Consider the following 19,321-nt stretch of genomic DNA (forward strand, 5'->3'; position numbering starts at 1 on the left):
AAATGCCGGAGAGGTGCCCCAGCCTGCGCAGAGGCAAAGCGAGCCCTACGTCCCAGCTGTCTGCAGCTGGCGCCCCGGCTGGGATTGAAACGCAGCGCTAGACACAGGCTGGAGTCTCCATACATGATTTTTTTTAAACTATGACTTTTACCTATTGGAGGTTCAAAAAAAAAGAAAGAAAATGAAAAAACAGGTGATCTCTGAGGAGAGACACACTTACGGAATTCAGGTGGCAGCTGCACTTTGCTAAAGAGCTCTTATGAAAACCCACTGCCACTGCCCTGGGGGCGCGGCCCGCCTGGCAGGGGTCAGTGGGCTCTGCGGCAGACGCACCAGAAAGGAAGGGCTTAGGGAGCCTCCAGGCTCCCTGCGCTGGGAGCATAGCCGTCCAGCCCGCAGGGCCCGGGCTGCGCGGTGTGGGACCCTATTCACAGGTCCCAGTCCCCTGGACGTGGCTGCAAGCTCAGACCCGACAGCACCCGCCCCCACCAGGGACAGGACCTGCCTCGGGAGACACTGCCCATCTGGAGCACTGCTCCTTGCGGCCCTGACCAGGAAAACCTCAGAGGCTGCCCACCCGCCAGGTCATCACAATCACCATGGAGGAAGGGCCAGGTCTGCAAGGGGACCACTGGGGATCAGGCCATGGATGAACCGCAGAGCTGTTCTTTCCTCGCAGACAGCCTCCAAGGATGTCCACACCACTGACAGGTGTGGACACGTGTCCTGGGTAACAGAAATGAAGCCAGCCTGGCTGATTCGGTCTGCGCCCCAGGGTCCTGGGAAGGCTGCCCATCCGGGGCAGTCCTGCCCGAGCTGCCCTGCCGACCAGTGGCTCTGCCCTTCCAGGGGACCCCGTGTGCCCTCTGGGGTTGTCCTGCTCGGTGGGCATCCCACCAGGTCATTGTCATATCCCAGGAAGAAACTTCAGGCCAGCTTCAACCCACTGGCCAGGCTGGGCCGTGCGGGAGCTGCCTCCTGAGGCCAGGTAAGACAGCATATGGGGGGACGCCACGTGCAGAGAATACAGAACTTGAAGGCTTTCTAAGACCTTGATGGTTAATGGGATTCAAGCACCCACTACCCGAGAAAGACATACACAGAGCCTTCTACACACTAGCCCATACATTCTAACTCCATAAAGCAGACATCATTAACACTAGCTCCCGGCAGAGGAAACTCAGAACAGTGAATTAGTAATACTGCTCAACTGGGAACCTGGCCCTTCTCTCAGGCACCCCTTACAGCTGCTCCACCATCGGGACTGTCACTTCCCAGTGGGATGTGGACAAGAGCCAGACGTGTGCTGGGCGCGTGGCGAGCAGTCCACAGAAACACCCTGCTGCGCCCTCACATTTCCACTCCTTCTCCTGGTAAAGCCCTAGCTCTCATGCAAGACTGCTTTGTTTGAAGACCTTACGTCTGGCTTTGTCATTCAGTAAAGTGTATTCAGGTTATAGTTACAGAGGTCCTAGGACATGAGGGCACCAGGGCTACAGAACTAAAAAAAAAAAAGCCAAAATTCTGAACAATGTGACTCTTAAATTCTTTTGGAGGAAAATAATCAGTAAATAAGCAAATCAAATATAAGTACTTGAGGAAAATGTGGCAGAGCAAGGGGGTGTGGAGGGAGATATACACACACAGAGAGGAGAGAGACACAGAGAGAGAGGGAAGGAGAGGGAAGGAGAGACCCTCCCGTGCGTGTGTGCATGTAGACACTGACATCGATACACGTATATGTGAAGCAGCGGCTGCAGAGGAGAAAAAAAGTAAAATAACCATTCGAGATAAGGCTACAAACTGATACGTAAAAATACACACATGCATGATTACACATAACTATGCACAGCTTCACGTAACGCAGCGCGTCGGTCACAGGTGCAGAGGGGGGCGGGGCCGGTCACTGGCGTGCACTTCAAGTCTGGCGGGAAAGCCTGTTCCACATTTAGGGCTGAGTTTCAACTCACAGAGGACTTTTTTAAGTATTTCTGTCAACAGTACATACGTCTCGTGCACATTCCTGCACTGACGTTATCTTACGCAACAGAAAATTCTAAAATCAATTCACGTGATCTACCTGCAGTCACCTTAAGGGCTGCCGGAAACCATTTTGTAATACTCAACGATCATTCACAAACACGCTTACCACTCCCCAGTGGTAGATGGTAATGTGCGTGACCCGATGAAGGAAAGTCAATAAGATCATGTTCAAAAAAGAACAAAGAACATATAAACGGTATGAAGTTCTGTTTTCTCCAAGACAATTAGGCAGAAGTGAAGTACGCCTGTTGACCTCACTCTTAGGCAACATTATACTAGGAAAAAAAACACTTGTGCTAATACCTAACTTGAACGACTGTACATAGAGAACACCAACAGAACAGAAAGATAATCACAGAGTAAGATTTTGAACAAGATCTCAGACTAAAAACTCAATATAAAAATAAATGTCACAACAGCACTATTTACAACAGCCAAGACATGGAAACAACCTAAATGTCCATCGACAGATGACTGGATAAAGAAAATGTGATATATATACCATGGAATACTACTCAGCCATAAAAAAGAATAAATAATGCCATTTGCAGCAACATGGACAGACCTAGAGATTATCACACTAAGTGAAGTAAGTCAGACAGAGAAAGACAAATATATGATATCACTAATACGTGGAATCTAAAAAAAAAAAAAAGAGAGAGACACAAATGAACTCATTTACAAAACAGAAACAGACTCAAGACATAGAAAACAAACTTATGGTTACCAGGGGTGAAAGGGGGTGGGAAGGCATAAACTGGGATTTCCAGACTTGCAAATACTAACTAGTATATATAAAATAGATAAACAACAAGTTTCTACCATATGGCACACGGAAGTACATTCAACATCCTGCAGTAACCTATAATGAAAAACAATCTGAAAAAGAATATACATATGTACATGTATGACTGAAACATTACGCTGTACACCAGAAACTGACACAACATTGTCAACTGACTGTACTTCAATAAAAAAATAAGTAAATAAAATAAATGCCATTATCTTTCTAATCAATGGCAGCAGTTAGAAAGTTGGAAAGTTCACTTTAGGTGGGGAGGGTATAGCTCAGTGGTAGAGTACGTGCCTAGCATGCACAAGGTCCTAGGTTCAATCCCCGGTACCCCCATTAAAATTAATAAATAAATAAACCTAATTACCCCCCCCGCCAAAAAAAAACTATCAAAATGTTTTAAAAAAAAAAGAAAGTTCACTTTAAAAAGATAACAGATACCATGGTAAAAACCTAATTTAACTCTTACAAAAATTGGTTTAATTAAGGCTATACAAAGAACCTACTAGAAAATTTTTTAAACATTCAGGATAATAACAAAGCAAAATGAAATAAATGAAAAGATGGCACATATTCTTTAAAATAACTCAGTGTTACCAAGACATCAATTCCCCACCCTCCCAAGACAGGCCTCGAGTCTTTGTAAAATACTTTGCAAACCTAATAAGAACAAATGTCCAAAAACAGCCAAAATATTCTGAAGAGCCAGGCGGGAGCAAGGACTTTAAAGCAGTAGCACTCCCAACACGACGGGCTTGGCAGAGCAGGGACAGCTGGGTCTGGAAAGGCACGGAGCCCGACACAGGCCTGTGTCCACGGGGAGACCCGATTCAGGACAGGGCAGCCACTCCAAGCCCGGCAGAAACGACAGAGGCTTCAATACAGGGCACAGAACAAACTGGTATCTGAGGAAGCAGCTTGCATTCCCACCTCATCCATGGGCAGTAATCAACTTATTGCAGATTTAAACAAAGTGCCTTGTCGACCGTAAGAAACAACAGCATTATTGTTGTCACAAGTTAAATAACTGGTATTTGGGGGGATCTTTAAAATGCGCCAATTTCACCACTGTGCTATGGGTATTCGCTTCTCCGCAGCCGCACAGGAAGGGGGGGTGTCTTCTGCTTCCCGGACATTCTTTTCCTCAGGAGGACTTGGGAGGCTAAGCCCTGGAATTCCACTTGTTACCACTCTAAAGAACAGACCTGAGATACTTACTACAAACTGGAGATGAAAAAGAATGTTTAACAAATGGGATGTAAGACATTTTCTTTTTTTCTTTTATTTCTTCCTGAAATTCACCCCTTTGAAAATATTTTATTTTATGCTTCCTGCTGTATTAATTAAATGTATTTTACAATTGCTGAAAATCTGAGGTTCCAGTAACTGAATACATCTTTCCAAGGCGACAAGCCCAGGGAGGGGCAGGGCTGAATCGGAACAGGCACAGAGGACTCAAGGGCCAAGAGCAGCCACGCTGCCACGCGGGGCGCCCACCGCCACTGCTCACTGAAGGGCTCCCAGAACAAAGGACGCCGGCTGTGTCCCCGCTGTGTTGCCGATGCATTCTTCTTGGGGGACCTTGGGTACTGCCCCCACCTCATGGGTGGCCTTTCCTTGACCTTTGGGTTAGTTTTTCCCCCTTCTCCGGGAGAACTCAGGGGACAGGAATCATTTCTGTCTTTTCCCTTCAATACCGGAGTCGGTCAGCTGACGAGAGTCCTCCAGGGGATGAGAACTGGGGTTGGGGTCACAAAGGACAGAGGCCCTACCGGGAGCCCCTCCCAGCACAGGGCCCCTAAGCAGGTCTCCGGGGCCCCCCTCCCCCAGGCTGCCGCCAGGAGGAGCCGACCAGGGACTAATATCCCCGGCCCCCCCGGCGGAGGGCAGCTGTGCCCACCTGGGTCACGCAGGCAGTCCTGAGACGCCGGACCCACAAGCCGGGACCCCACCCCGCGACCGCTTTCAGCCGGTTCCGGCCGGTTCCAGCCAGCCCCTCTCGGTCTCAGGCCCCGGCCCCGCGCACTCACCATCTCCGCGCCGCTCCAGGCTCTCGCACCGTCCTACCCGTGGCCCAGGCAGCTGAGAGCGACAGAGACCAGACACCCAGGGCCCCGCGGGGCAGGTGCGCACGAGCGCCACGGCCTGCGGGGAACGACGCGCACTGGGGCTGGAGAGCGTCAACCCCCGGCCCTGATTGGACGTGCTCCTGGCACTCCCTTCCAACGAGATCCTGATTGGAGGATGCTCCGCGCCCCGCCGCCCTGACTTGACAGCGCTGAAGGCATTCCTACTGCACGAGCCCCTGAATGGGCGGTTTCCAGAGACCCGACCCTGGCGCCCCTGATTGGACAGTTCTCCGGACCCCGCCCCTGCGTGCCTGATTGTTCCCCGGACCCCGCCCCTGTCTTCTGATTGGACAGTCCTCACATGTTCGCCCCTATTATTGAGTGACAGGCCTCTGGGACTCACGTAGCTGACCCGCCCGCCCCAGACGTGGGCTCCGAGCAGAACCCGCACCCGGAGGGAATGACCCGGCGCCCGCCCTCAGCTCGGCGGCCCTCCCTCGTCCTCCTCGTGGACCTGACTCAGTTTCCCGGAGGAGCATCCCCTGTCCGGTGCCGGGACTGGAAGCAACGGGACGGGGGTAGGGGTGTCTAGCGACTTCCGGGGTCAGGGGTCTGCCCGGGGGCGAGGTCACCGAGAAAACGTGCCCTTTGTTTAACAACAAAGACGCACAGTGACGTCACACTCTTCAAGTCAGGGTCTGGCTCGAGTTTGACGTGTGACCTTTGACACCGGGAGGCCCCGCCCCTGCCTCTGGGGTTTGAGGCCAGCGAGCCCCGGGACCTTTGACCCCGTGGGAAGTCGGACCCCGAGGCCCCAGCCTCCGTGCAGGACTGGTCTCAGCACAGCTACAGGGGTGCGATGCCACAGTTCCCAGGTGTGCATTTTACAAGCGGGGAAATTCATGTCTGATTAGGTTTTTAGTCTATCCCCAGAGAATTATGAAAATGAAAAGGTTTTCATACTGCGGAACAGTGTGAATGTACTTAATATCACGGAACTGTACGTTTTTAAATGGTTAAGAAGGTAAAATTCGTGTTATGTATATTCTGTCACAATATTTTTTTTCACTCAATCAAGAAATACTGAGCACATGGGGCCTGCACAGTATTTTTTTAAAGGTTTTATTTTTTCAAAGGCTATGATATCCCTGAGGCAATTGAATTCCCACGTTAGCTGATAAAAAACGACGACAAAAGCTTATATAAATTTGGGATGGACCTGAAGACTCTGAATACACTTAATGGAAGGGGGCTAAGCCCCTAATGCATTTAATATGCCTGCTTCTTTTAGAAAGCATGCTCTCATTTGACACTGAGTGGATGCCCAAATTCTATCACATTTCATTTTATTTTAAAAATTCCTTTTTTGTGGTTTCCAGAAAGATTTTAGATGTTTTCATAAACAGTGTTTAGAAATATAATATATTAAAAAGTTCAAGGCAAAAATAAATGACTCTTTGGATTTATAACCTATTAAAAATAAAAATATATGCTTTTAAAATATGGATTAATAATAAATCAGCATGGAGTTTAGAAGCCTGCCCTAAGACTGGGTCCTGGCCTAGACCTGGAGCACTCCTGTCTGTTTGCCATAATGTGTTCAGAGATATACTCTCTGAGCATCACACACAAAGGATGTGCCATTTCATTTATTAAGGTGAAAAATGAGGCTGGTTTCTGAATTCTTCCCCAAACATCCACAGCCACAGGAGAGAAGAGTAACAAGTACGGCGATCCGAGGGAAAGGAGGTGTGATTCGAGATATTTAAACCATGCTGGGAGGTTATTCCCGCATAGAGGTAACAAAGACGTTCTCAAATCCACAAGGCCTGAGAGGGACAGTGAGGAGCAAATTCTTCTCCCTCTTCCCGCCTTCCATCCTCTCTCCCACTAGCCGAAGCTGCTGGCAAAGTAGAAAAGCGGTTTGCAGCATTTCGACCCACATCACAAAGCAAATATCAAAAGGTAGCTGTGATCAGCAGAATAAAGGCCCCCAAAGATATCCACATCCTAATCACCAGGCCCTGCAGGCAGAGGGACTTTGCAGGTAGGGTGAAGTTAAGGGATGGAAGTGTCATCAGAGGGTCCTTATCAGAGGGAGGCGGGAGGGTCAGAGTCAGAGAGAGCGGTCTGTGCTATTAATTAAAGCAGACAAAGAGATCACTTCAAAATGACAAAGGGTATAATTCACAATGAAGACCTGCCATGAATTATTTACCCCAAATAAAAGAAAACACAACAAAACAGAAACAACAAAAAAGGTGAAGCAGAAACAGTGGACAGTAAGCCCTGAGGGAGATTAAGCACAACAGGAAATGGTAACAGTTCTCTTGAGCCCATTGTCTTAGTCAACAAACTGAGGACAGTAAAGGGTCGGCAGTTTCTCAAAGTGGGACTGAAAGAGATGGGGCATCAGTGCAGCCACCTGGTGAGTTACTTAAAAATGCGTATTAATGGGCTCCAGCTCCCACTTACTAAGTCTGAACCCCCGGACAAGAAATTTGAGAACCACTGGTTAATAAGGTTGATGGAATAGACAGGTCAGGTTCCAAATCATAAAAGCAGAGAATTCAGCTTCTTCTTAAGATCTGCGAAATACTTATAAAACTCAACCACGCAGTAAACCACACAGCAAGTCTCAATAAATTTCAGAGACTCAGTTCTCAGAGCACAGCATAATAAAAGCAGAAGCTTCATAAATGAACCCTGATGAAAGGCATCTATGAAACCCTGCAGTGAACATCGTACTCCATGGTGTGAGACTGAATGCTTTAACCTTAAGGTCCGGGTCAGAGTAAGGAGGTCCACTCTCAGCATTCCTACTCAACACTGCTGCGGGACAGAGCCAGTGCAATAAGACAAGAAAAAGAATTTGTTTTTAAAGAGTGAGGAAAGGACATTTAAACCCCCAGAAGTGTAAAGAATACTTTTGAGTCAGAGAAATCAAAACACAAATTGTAAACATTTTTTTAAATGATCATAAAACCAAATGTGAACACAAAGCTAGCAGAGGCTGTCCTCTGGCTAAATTCCTCACCTTGGATCCTCCAATGACTCACCTCTCAAATGAAATATCAGGTCCTCAGAAAGGCCCTACCTGAGTAACATCTGTCCCTGGCCCTCAAGCCCTCACAGGACTGGCTACGTAACATGCAGGGCTCACTGCAAAATTAAAATGGGGGGGGGGGTGTTGTTCAAAGTGATTGAGAATGTGAAGACAGGTACTGCAGAGTATTAAACCAATCACAGGACATTTCCGAGGCTGGAGCCTTGGGTGTCTACACAAATCCAATGCCCTTCATGAAGCTATCCTATTTCCTGACCACGGGAAATTATCTTTAGCGAAGGCAGACACCTTCTCTGTCTTATCCACAGCCACCTGGCAAAACAAAGAATTCAGGGTTTCTATAAATAATTGTTGGAGGGAGGGAGGAGGTGATTAAGACTGAAAACTGGAAAGTAGTGCACTTAAGACATCTCTAATCCAGGGGTTCCTAAGAATATGATGAAGCCTAGAGATGCTTCCCCAGAAAATACATGTATGCCCCCAAACACATTTTGCATCCAGCTCATGGTTGTTCACACAGCCCTTAAACGTACCCATCAACCGAGTCAGTCCACACAGACCCCAGCTGGGGGACCTCTACAGAAAGGCAAAGGTATTCACATCATCAGGTCCGACTCGGGTGAGATGAGCTCTGACAGGCAACCTCTCTCACTAGCTCCAGGAAAGGGGGAAGGCTCCCACGAGAGTTTGGTGACTTTTAAGGGGTGATCTGGAAAACCCAGCTCCCTTGTATCCCTCCTTGCAAACACGGCCTTGGCCTGGCATGGGTTGCTCAAGTTCCAATCAAGATCCCACGACTTTCTAGTTGGGTGACTTCGGGCAAGATACCTTACTTCTCTTTCCACTTCTGCAATGTGGGGACCTGAGTGGCTGCTATTTCACAGGGCTGCTGAGAAGGTGAAATGAGGAAACACACACAGGTGCTAGAGTGGTGCCGGGAACACAGTCAACACCCAATACACGTTAATGAGTACGATGTACATCCACACTTGGGTCTCTACTCTGGCAAGTACCCTCAGCATTGGGACTCTCCCCAGGCCGCCGAAGGTCACTTCACCTCTCCACATGCTGAGACCTACTGTGCTGTCTCCTTGCCACACCCTGGTATCCACAATTCTCCCCAACTGATCAATGACACTCGATAGCCCTTGGGGGTCATTTGTTTTTTACTTGTGGTCGAAATGCAATACCAAACAAAATGACAAAAGGCAGAAAAAAATCACACATCACCAGAAGACCCTGACAAGGTAAACACGGTCATTTCTCATATCCCCATCCAGCTTCTTCCCATGTATGTATGTATGTATTTTGACTTCACTGGATACAATTACATATATTTTGCACTCTCTACTTTTCTCTTTGCAGCCAAAGCAATTTTTATCTCAGCACATGCTCTGCATTGCCATGGTGGTGCGTGAGACAAGTCAGGACTTAGCCAAGTGACCAACAGGGGCAGAATGACTGAGCAAAATATTATTGAACATACTGAACAGATATTCAACAGATTCTTGAAACAAAAAGTTGAAACAGAATACCTTTGTCTGAATCACTAAATTAATGTAGAAAATCTCAGCAAAATCTCAATCCTTGTTAGCGTTTACCCATTTACCAATCTCTTCCAAGAGGGCTGAGCTCATTGGGTTTAGCTCAATGGCAATTTCTCCCCATTAAAAGGTCCCTTTATAGCTCCGGACCTCAGGGCTTTCCTTCAAGAGTGTGGCATAAGCCTGCTTCTTCTCAAGCAGTACGTCACTGGGGAAAGTCTGAACATACTTACGTGGGAGAGCGCTAAGTACTTCACAAGGCAGCAGGCAAGCTCTAAAACCCAACGAGGTGGCTGCTCTGGGAGAAAGCTTCCCTGCAATCAATTATCTTATAGGTTTTCTGGCTGGTGTGAGCTTTCTGGTGTGTGAGAAGGGAAGACCTCTGGCTGAAGGCTCTCCCACATTCACAACAGCGATACGGCTTCTCTCCAGTGTGGGTTCTCTCATGCCGAACCAGGGAAGACCTCTGGCTGAAGGCCCTGCCACACCGGTCGCACTCATAGGGGTTTTCGCCCGTGTGCGTCCTCTCATGTTGGTTAAGAGATGAACGGTCGCTGAAGGCCTTCCCACATCCATTACACTCATAGGGCTTCTCGCCTGTGTGCGTTCTCTTGTGTAGGATCAGGTAAGAGCTCTGGCAGAAGGACTTCCCACAGTCTTTGCATCCATAGGGCTTTTCCCCCGTGTGAATCCGCTGATGCTGGGTGAGGGACGAAATTCTGTTGAAGGCTCTCCCACACTCCCTGCAGGCGTAGGGCTTCTCTCCAGTGTGAGTTCTCAGGTGGCGAGTGAGGGTCGAGCTGTGCGTAAAGGCTCTCCCGCATTCCTGACACGCGTATGGTCTCTCTCCTGTGTGAATCCTCTGATGTTCACTCAGGGAATGTCTCCGGTTAAACAGCTTCCCACACTGCCGACACTCGTAGGGCTTCTCGGCTGTGTTACTGTTGCTGTGTGTGGTAAGGGCCACACCATGGAGAAGTGATTTCCCACTGTCTGCACGTGCAGAAGCTTTCCCCTCTGTTTGAGTTCTTCCATGTGGAATAAGGTGACTGTTTTGCCTGAGACCTTTTCCAAACGCATTCACACTTTCATCAGGTCTCTGGTCTGTGTATCCCACCTGATGATGGTTTAACAATGGATCAGACACCAAACTCTCAATAGCTAAGTCACCATCGTGGAAATGTCTTTCTATAGAAACTCCCTGTGATATAACAAGGTCTGAGCTCGGATTGCAGTGTTCCCCAAATTCATACCAGGCAGTAGCCTTCTCTTGAGCAAATGCCTCTACGTGGATGTACCCCATTTGCCTCAAAAGCCTCTGGGGGTCTTCATGTATCTCTTCAAGTTGACCACATCCCTGGTCTTCTCTGGGGAGCTTTATAATATTCATATCACCAGGTGGTTCTTCTGCCAAAACCAGCTTCTTATAAACTGACTGTTGGCTTTTCAGTTTAGTCTCCCAACCTGAAATAAATTGAAGGGCGGGGGAAGAAAGAAACTTCTAACTTAAGAACGGTGGCACGAAAGGATTTCTAAGATGTACAAGGCACATGTGGATTTATGTGCAAACGTCAGCTTTGAACACGGGGGAAGGCTAGGCGAAGGGAAGATGGGTCAGTCTGCTGGGTAGGGGGTGGAGACGTAGAAGGAACTTCTCTAGAAAGAAGGGGGAATAAAAATGGGAGAGAAGAAGAATTATCAGGGAAGCAGAGAGTGGAGAGATGTAACAGAAACACAGGCAGAATGGCTTCCAGAAGGACATGGGATGTTATTTTTTTCTGTACCTGAAGTGGGGTAGTAGACGCTGGTTTATGGAAGGAGAAGGGGGCTGGAGGATGAGCTGAAGGTACAGGGGACAAGTACAGCCAAGGAGCTCAGCCTTCTCCGTAGACAACGAGGGCCTCTGTGGGGGGTCTCTGGCCAACAGTCCCCGGGCAGCTGCCCCCGCCCCAGTGGCTCAGATCTGCCCGGTTCTTACCCGAACAAGAAGCCTGGGGAGCTCCTTTCCCCGCCATGCACATGGCTTCTCCTCGAGCCCGGGGAAAAGGCAGCACCGGCGGAACGTGGGAGCACGCCGTCGGCGGACAGGGACTGCTGACCGGAGGGGCGCGTGCCAGGGGCCCCGCACTGCCCGCTGCGCCCGCGCCAGGGCCGCGTGTCCTAGAGGGCTCTGGGGGAGACAAGGGTGCCTGGGAGGGGCTGCCCGCAGACCACGCCGAAGATTTTATTCTCCTAACTTAAAAAATGTGGATCTGACATTTCCCCAAAGGGAGACAAATGTTGAACCAGCACATAAAGAGACAGTCGACCTCATCAGTCATCGGGGAAATGCAAATCAAGATGGCAGTGAGGTGACACTTCACCACCTATTAAAATGGCTGTGATTGTTTTTCAAAAAGGAAGAAACAAAATAAGTATTGGCAAGGATGTGGAGAAATGGGAACTCTCATGCCCAGCTGGTGGGAATGTAAAATGTGGCAGATGCCATGGAAACCAGTTTGATGGATCCTCAAAAAGCTCAACGTAAGGGAGGAGGGGTGTCGCTCAGCGGTAGAGCACATGCTTCGTAAACACAGGGTCCCAGGTTCAATTCCCACTAGCTCCAATTGAAAGAAAAAAATAATAAAGTTACAAAAAAAAAAAAGTTCAGCATAGAATCACTGTAAGATCTAGCAATCCCACTTCTGGGAACAGACACAAAAGAGGTGAAATCACAGACTGGAAGAAATCCTTGTACATCAGTGTTCACAGCAGCACAATTTACAACAGCTAAAAGGTGGAAACAACCCAAGTGCCCACTGGTGGGTGATGGATAAACACAATGTGGTCCATCCACACTGGAGTGTAATTCAGCCTTAGAAGGGAAGGAGATTCTGACACCTGCTACAACATGGATGGACCTTGGGGACATGATGCTCAGTGAAACAAGCCAGACACAGAAGAACAAACACTGTCTGATCCCACTCACAGGAGGACCCAGAAGAGTCACATCTATAGAGACAGGAAGTAGACGGTGGGTCCAGGGCTGGGAGTGGGGGAGGGGGGGAGGGTGTCAGTGTTTAATACACGGTCTCAGTTTAGGGTGATCAAACAGTTTTGGAAGCATTGGTGATAGCTGCACAACACTGTGAGTGTAATTAATACCACTGAATTGAATGCTCAAAAATTATTAAAAAGGCAAATTTTATGTTATATATATTTACCACAGTTAAAAAATTTTTTTTAAATCATGGCTCTTCAATTTGGCGGAGAGAGTACAAATGCCCTGAGTCTGTAGCCAGGAGGACTCAGGGCGTTACCTCCGCCTGCGCTAAGATGCATGTCCACGGTGGCTCCGGCTTCCACAGCCTGAAGCAATCAGGCCATTCACCGTGCCAGAGAAACCAACAGACCGTGGGCCCCACCGGAGCAGCAACCATGGCCCCCTTACCCAGCAGTAAAGCCCCACTCCCCAGCAGAGACCTGGACACGGAGCAGATGCTAAGTACACGTGACCTGATGGGCGCGCGAAGGAACGGGCGGGTCTCACCCACGGAGGCCAGGTTCCTGCAGGTCTCCTGCATCACGTCTCTGTAGAGCCTCCTCTGAGCCGGGTCTAGCAGCTCCCACTCCTCCCAGGAGAAGTACACGGCCACATCCTCAAAGGTCACGACCTCCTACAACACCATGTCAGTTCTGCTCAAGAAGGATGCTCTCCAACCCGCATCCAGAGGAGGAAGTTTGGATGGAGAAGTCGGATCCTACTCGTGGTACTCGTAGGTACCACTCTGTGGCTTCCAACCCGGGGGGCTGCGGCAGGCGCAGCAGAGACAACCAGCGCCCAGGTCTGATGGGAATGCTTTCCCCTTCCTTGTTTCTTATCGAACTGCTGATTCTAACCTCTGGGGCCGTGAGAATGACCCACCCGCTTGAGACTCTGCCCCAGCTTACTTGTGGCTCTGCGTCTCTACGTCTGACCAGGGAGGCCCTCCAGAACCTGAGGTCCTGGAGACCGGTTCTCTGGGGCCCTGAATTGGCATTCCATTGTGACAAGGCACAGAGGACGAAGCCGTGGGATTTGAAGCCCCCCAACCCCCGCCCCGCCCCAGCCCAGAAATGGCGGAGGGCAGAGTTTGGGAAAGGCAGTATGAAGGTGTCTGGCCAGCTGGGCTGCTGGCTGTCCCCAGAAGGAAAATTCACCCGTGGAATTTGACAGTAAGAGATCCAACCTGAGGAAAGCGGGGTGCTGGGCCCCCTGGAAGGTTTGGGTCATTCTGGTTGAAATGAAGGGGATTGAGAAAATAATAATAAAATAAAAAGCTCGTGCTGGTGGCGCACGTGGTCTCTTCTCTCCTCCAGGAGGAGGCAGGGCTCAGGCACCCCCAAGGGGCAGCGGGGACGTGGGCCAAGCATACTCCACGTCCCCGCTGCCCGTCCCTCCAAGCAGGAGGACAAATGTTTAATTAGCACCCAGGGCTGCCGCAAAACTTTAAATAGAGCAGGAAAAACCCAGCCTTTAGTCCCCGCCACTGCAGCTGCTACAAACTCCCCCACTGGCCCCTTGGCTCCAGCTGGCTCCCCGACCCCAGCTTTAATGTTAACCCTGTGGTTGCTAACTCACTGCAAGGGTTTGAGGAAATTTGCAAGGAAATAAGAAGGAAAAACATGTTAATGGCTTGGTGTTTTATTACAAAGAATGGATAATAAAAAATGAGCATGAAATATTGGTTTATATTTATTAAATAATATATTTGTACAATTATATAATAATTATAATAGCATCATTTCAGTATTATAATAAATTATGATTATTATTTATAATAAACGATATAAATACATTATTAGTTTCATAATAGAGAGGTTGTTCAAGTCGGGGAAAGTCGGGGGCAAAAGTATTAGTGGCAAGCCACTGCTTTGCTTATCGCGAAGCTCCCAGCTGGAACCTGCCCATGTCCGGAGCCACAGCCGGGCTGAGCTGAGACCAGGTACAGGCGCCATGACCAGGACTTGGACTCAGGGACAGAGCAGACCCAGGACGCCTGTTCAAGGGCTCAAACCAGTGAGACTATCACAGGCGCTGCCTGGGCCATCTGGGTGACAAGCAGATGTCCACAAGAAAGGGCTTGTTCTCCAAGGGGACCTGACGCTGAGCTGGGGCTCAGCCCTGTTTTTCTGATGTGGAGAGTCACTGCGCATGGTCACCACCCCAAGCTGAGAGTTAGGGGACTGGGACTCTGTCCACCCTCTCCTGACAGATCTGCTGCCCCAACTGAAGTGCAGGTATCCCCAGCCTTCAAAAGGAAGGAGATACTGACACTCACTGCAACGTGGATGGACCTAGAGGACGCAATGCTCAGGGAGAGAACCCGACACAGAAGGACACACACTGTCTGATCCCACTCACAGGAGGTCCCTGGAGGAGTCACATCCACAGAGACAGAGAGTAGACGGTGGGGCCGGGGCTGGGGAGTGAGGGTTTCATGGGGACAGAGCTTCAGTTTGGGAAGACGAGAAAGTTCTGGAGATGATGGTGGAGATGGTTGCACAACAATGTGAATGTGCTTAATGCTACTGAGCTGTGCACTTTAAAATGGTTAAGATGGTGCATTTTATGTTATGTGTATTTCATTACAATTTTAAATATACACATATGTTAAAGGGGACAGTGCCTTGGGGCAGCCCCATCATGGGGGAAGTTCTGAGGCATTCAGGCAGCGCCCTCAGAAGGAAGCACAGCCCTCAGGCAGGGATACTGCGCACATCTTTGGAAAAGCCCAAGGGCTTGAGCCCAGATACTCTTGGGGACTCCTCCCTCCCTTCCCACACAGCAAAAGGGGCTCGGGCTCTGGCAGGCGAGCTCCCTCCAGACCCAAAGGATATCTTCCAGGGGAGGAGGAAGCTCGCACTCACCTGGGGCCAGGGAAGCAGGAGCCCTGCAGCCATCCTCTCCTCCTGGGAACGAAGCAGGCTACTGGGCAGGCGGGGCTGCGGGGGGGTGGGGACACAAAGACAGAGTGAGGACCAGATCCAGCCTGTTCCCAAATCCCAGAATCCCCTCCCAACTTGACATGACCTCCCCCGCCCAGAGGATGGTCCTCGGAAGCCAGAAGAGGCCGGGGTCTTAATGGTTCCATTTGTAGATGAAGATACTGAGGGTCTTGGAAGCACACAAGTTCTACGGTGAAGCACCCTGTATCAGCGTCCTGGGGCGGCTGTAACAAATGACCACATACTAGGGGCTTAGAACAACAGAAATTAATTTTCTCCCAGTTCTAGAGGCCTGGAAGTCCGAGATCAAGGGGTGACAGGGCCAAGTCCCCCTGGAGTCCTGCTTCTTCCAGCTTGTGGGGGCTCCAGGCACCCTCAGCTTGTGGCCCCATCACTCTGCTTCCCCTTCAAGTGGCCGTCTTTTCTGTGTGTCTCTTTCCTCTTCTAATCAGGACATCAGTCACTGGATTAGGGATCCCCCTGACCCCGGCTCCAGTATGACCTCATCTTAACCACTCAGATCTACAAAGACTCTTTCTGAATAGGGTCACATTCAGAGTTTCCAGGTGGCAACGTGAATTTTGGGGGGGACACAATTCAACCCCAGTACAACGTCCCAGACCCACAACCAGGAAGGCTCGGTTCAGATCCCTGGAAGCGCCCCCACCCCTGCATCAGTGAGCTTCCTCTCTCCCCACGGCCGGCTCCTTCTCCCCTGGACTCTTCTGCCCAACTGCTGGGTGCTGTAGTGGGGAGGATCCAGATGGGCCTCTCCCACCTTACAAGCAGCAGCAGCACGTGGCCCTGAAGGCCCATGGGGAAACCTGAGCCCCCCCGATACCTAGGGGCTCCCCTTCCTTCCAGGGAGAGAGTTCCGGGGGGATCTGGGCTGTGCCGATTCTGGAACCCTGCACGGTGACAGGACTTTGTCCTTGAGCACGCGTTAGTCAAGCCCCTTTGAGCTCTCATCCCAAATATGCCTTGACTTTTGGGCTCTCAAGTTCGTCTTTACATTGTGTTTTGGAAAAACGCTGCTAAGTCACTTCAGGGAGAGTCCTCGCCGGTTTCCATTGTTATAGGAGCTGCCACCGTGGGGGGTGGGAGGCGGGCACGCGGGACTCTGCCGTGTCTTTGCAACTTCTCCTGAGTCTATAATTCATTAAAAATGTAAAGTTTTACATGAATGGACCTGGAGATCATCATTCTAAGTGAAGTAAGCCAGAAACAGAAAGAAAAATACCAGATGATATCATTTATAGGTGTAATCTAAAAAAAGGACACAAATGAACTCATTTACAAAACAGAAACAGACTCCCAGACAGAGCAATCTTATGGTTACCAGGGGGTAAACGGGTAGGAAGGGATAAATTGGGAGTTCGAGGTTTGCAGATACTGACTACTATTCATAAAACAGATAAACAACAAGTTTCTTCTGTACAGCACAGGGATCTATAGTCAGTATCTTGTGGTCACCTATAATGAAAAGAAATACATGTATGTGTACGTATGACTGAAACATGCTGTACACACCAGAAACTGACACAACATTGTAAACTGACTATACCTCAATTTAAAAAAATTGAAGGTTTTAAAAAAATAGTAAAAAGAAAACAAAAACTGAGAACACTGGCTGAGGAGAAGCTGTGTGAAAGTACATGGCAACTTTCCATTCCATTCTGGCAACTCTTCTGTAAATGTACAATTATTTCAAAATAAAAAGCTCATTTAAAGAACAGACATGTCTCCAAAGATGATACACAAATGGCAAATAAACACATGGAACGATGCTCATGTCACCAGTGACTAGGGAAATGCAAATCAAACCCACAGTGAGGCAGCATCTCACCTCCACCAGGATGGCTAGAATCAAAAAGACAGATAATCATGAGTGTTGCCAAGAATGGGAAGAAAACGAAACCCTCACACACAGCGTGTGGTAGTGGAAAACGGTGCAGCCACCAGTAAAAAAGTCTGGCAGTTCCTTAAATTATTACAGTTTTCACAGGAGCCAACTCCACTCCTACATCTCTCCCCCAAAGAACTGAAAAAAACACATCTACACACAGCCCGTATGCCCATGTTCACAGCAGTAAAACCCACAACAGCCAAAAGGTGGAAACAACCCAAATGCCCATCAAGTGAGGAATGGATAGAGACCACGTGGCATATCCACACAATGGAAAATTATCCGGCAGTGACCAGGAGAGCAGCCCTGACACCCGCCACCACGTGGACAGGCCCTGAGAGCACGGTGCTCAGGGAGAGAAGCAGACACAGAAGGACACACAGTGTGTGAGTCCATGGATGTGAGGAGTCCAGAACAGGCCAGTCCACAGACACAGGGAGGGGGCTCCTGGCTGTCAGGGGCTGGGGGAGGGGTGATTGCTATTGGGGGTGGGGTTTCCCTTTGAGGTGATGGAATGTTCCAGAGTTAGCTAGACATAATAGTTGCAAAACTCTGTGAAAATACTACAAAGCATTAAATTTCATACTTTAAATGAATGAACTGTATGGAATGTGAGTTACAGCCCAATAAACCTGTTATAAAAAGTAATAAAACTAACAAAACCTGAAACCAACATGATACTTACCTACAGATCTACATGATACATAGATACATGTACGTGTAAGTACATGGCAAAAAGCCAGCAAGGACAGACATCCAAAGATGTCAAGGCACCAAAAAGGACCTGGGCTCATGAGACGTATCAGGGGAGACGTGATGCACAGTCAGCTTCTCTTGTAAACAGCATAAATCAAGATAAAATAGAACAAAAGTATAAAAATAAAAAAATGACAGCCACTTCCACTGAGCTCCCCAGATGAGGGACCAGAAAAGATGTGATGCAAATGCTTTTCCCGAGAGCATCTCTGACTCACTCAACTTGGGTGGTTCGAGCAGTGGGTGACAACGCTGTGCCCGGCCAAGCCTCACAGTTGCATCAGCTACATCTCTAGGACACACGATAATTTTACCCTGGGGAAACATCTGCTGGTGATAAGACTGTTGGGGGCTCAATCATGTCCCCGAAAAGAAACGTTCAAGTCCTGACCCCCAGTAGCTGTGACTGTGACCTGATTTGCAAATATGATGTCTGCAGCGGTAATTAGTTAAGAAGAGGTCATACCAGAGCAGAGCGGGCCCTACATCCACTATGACTGGGGTCCTTCAAACAGACAGACACACGGGGAGAGGGCCACGGGACCCAGAGGCAGACACTGCAGTGATGCACCTGCAAGCCAGGGGCCACCAAGGGCTAACGGCCACCAGCAGAGGCTGGAAGAGGCAGGAAGCACCCTCCCCTTTCAGAGGCAGCGGGACCCTGTGACACCTTGGTCTCTCTGCTCTTGAGCCTTTAAATTGCAGCTCACGGCAATGAGTCCAGGACCCCCCGCCCCTTCCTAGCCCTTCCGGACCAATCCTCTCCCACCCTTGGGTGGCTCACTGGATCCCTCCCTCGTGGTTGATGTCACTGATCCCGTTAGACATTCACCCAGGCCTGTGGCACCTGGTTCAGGGTCTTCTCTTTCAGTATCAAAACACTAAAACTCATCTTTCCTCCCCAAGAAAGGCCTGATGAGGACTTCCCGGCGGCGAAAAGGGAAATCAATCCCAGGGAGGGGAGAGGTCGGTGAGCTTGGGGTTGGGACACTGACAGAATGGCGAGATGCTTCCTTACTCCTTAGCAGGTGCGTGTGGCCATAACTGGAGTGGACCCTTGATCTCTTACCACTAGGATCACAACGCTAAGGTGTAAGCCAGGGTCCCTCCCCCTCAGTACTGGCGACTGGGGCTGGGCCGTCCTGGGTACTGGGGGGTGCGGTGCAGCGTCCCCGC

General features: G+C 49.4%; 1 protein-coding gene across 1 annotated transcript in view; it reads right to left on the reverse strand.

Annotated features, from left to right (window-relative positions):
• ZNF554 (zinc finger protein 554) overlaps positions 1 to 19,321 on the reverse strand; it is a 28,965-nt gene that overhangs the window by 8,793 nt on the left and 851 nt on the right. The window contains exons 2-5 of the mRNA XM_032466378.1: positions 15,406 to 15,480; positions 13,046 to 13,172; positions 11,495 to 11,686; positions 9,803 to 10,980 (exon numbers count right to left, since the gene is read on the reverse strand). Of these exons, the coding sequence (XP_032322269.1) occupies positions 9,803 to 10,980; positions 11,495 to 11,686; positions 13,046 to 13,172; positions 15,406 to 15,438 (1,530 nt within the window). The 5' untranslated portion in view covers positions 15,439 to 15,480. The remainder of the gene's footprint in view (positions 1 to 9,802; positions 10,981 to 11,494; positions 11,687 to 13,045; positions 13,173 to 15,405; positions 15,481 to 19,321) is intronic.

The sequence above is a fragment of the Camelus ferus genome, chromosome 22 (assembly GCF_009834535.1).
Source record: "Camelus ferus isolate YT-003-E chromosome 22, BCGSAC_Cfer_1.0, whole genome shotgun sequence".
NCBI classification, from domain to species: domain Eukaryota; kingdom Metazoa; phylum Chordata; class Mammalia; order Artiodactyla; family Camelidae; genus Camelus; species Camelus ferus.